At 35.2% G+C, this 949-nt stretch overlaps 1 protein-coding gene across 1 annotated transcript; it reads left to right on the forward strand.

Annotated features, from left to right (window-relative positions):
* Positions 1-12: 12 nt before the first annotated feature.
* Positions 13-935, forward strand: LOC106748515 (the record flags this gene model as incomplete). The annotated part of the gene is made up of 3 exons (XM_014627113.1): positions 13-219; positions 381-623; positions 692-935. Coding segments are annotated over exons 1-3 (670 nt in total), but the record flags the coding sequence as incomplete, so codon positions are not given.
* Between the last annotated feature and the right edge of the window lie 14 nt (positions 936-949).

Consider the following 949-nt stretch of genomic DNA (forward strand, 5'->3'; position numbering starts at 1 on the left):
AGCAATTTAGACCTAAAATCGGACATTTGTTTAGAGATGCCAACGAAACGGGTGACGGAGAGAAATCGTATATTTCTTCTACCGGGTATCGAAGGTTGTGGGAGAGTATATAATTCATTGGCTCTGGAAATAAAGGCTCCTGCAACGTGCTTGCAGCATGGCACGAATAATATCTCCACGTGCGAATCTGTTGTGCAATCAGCTGCCACCTTATTACCTGTATGTACAAATATAAAATATTATGTTACATATACGATATTAGAATATGAATGATGTTCCATTTTTGTGCGTTAATATAGTATTATCGTTATTACAACACCTGATTTGTACAAATTCCCCAAGTTTAAAAAATAAATAAATAACATGTATCTCTGTTTTAGCATATTCTTACAAGGTTGAAGGATTCTGAAGAATTGTCAATAGTCGGATATTCGTATGGATCGTTAATTGCTATTGAGTTGATGAGATTGTTGGAAGCTAAAAGTCTCAGAGGGCAGTTAATATTAATCGNACAGAACAACACTTTGACAGAACAACACTTCCCTTTTATCAATATTGATGAGTTTCAAAATAATGTTCTTATAGGCATATTGGATATGTTCTCTACGGTTGATAATACAATGGTACATTGTAATGTAAGTTTCGCTTTATACATTGTGATACACTCAACAATGATGATTGTTGTTAACAGATTCTAATTGAATTATCCAAGTACAAGACGTGGGAGGAAAAGCTTAACGCTTTTATTGAGTACATACTCACCATATCTACACAACTACCTTTTGTTGAAAATTACAAGATTTATTGTACGACCATTTACAAGCATCTAATGGCCCTTCAAGAATACGATGGGTCTTTATTGCCGCCACTGAAATCATCTATCGTGTTATTAAAACCCCTATTTGCGTCTCTGTCTTCTGCCGAGGAAGATTACGGTTTGAGCATGGTA

Source organism: Dinoponera quadriceps, unplaced genomic scaffold (genome assembly GCF_001313825.1).
Source record: "Dinoponera quadriceps isolate SergipeBrazil2010 unplaced genomic scaffold, ASM131382v1 scaffold2961, whole genome shotgun sequence".
Taxonomy (NCBI): domain Eukaryota; kingdom Metazoa; phylum Arthropoda; class Insecta; order Hymenoptera; family Formicidae; genus Dinoponera; species Dinoponera quadriceps.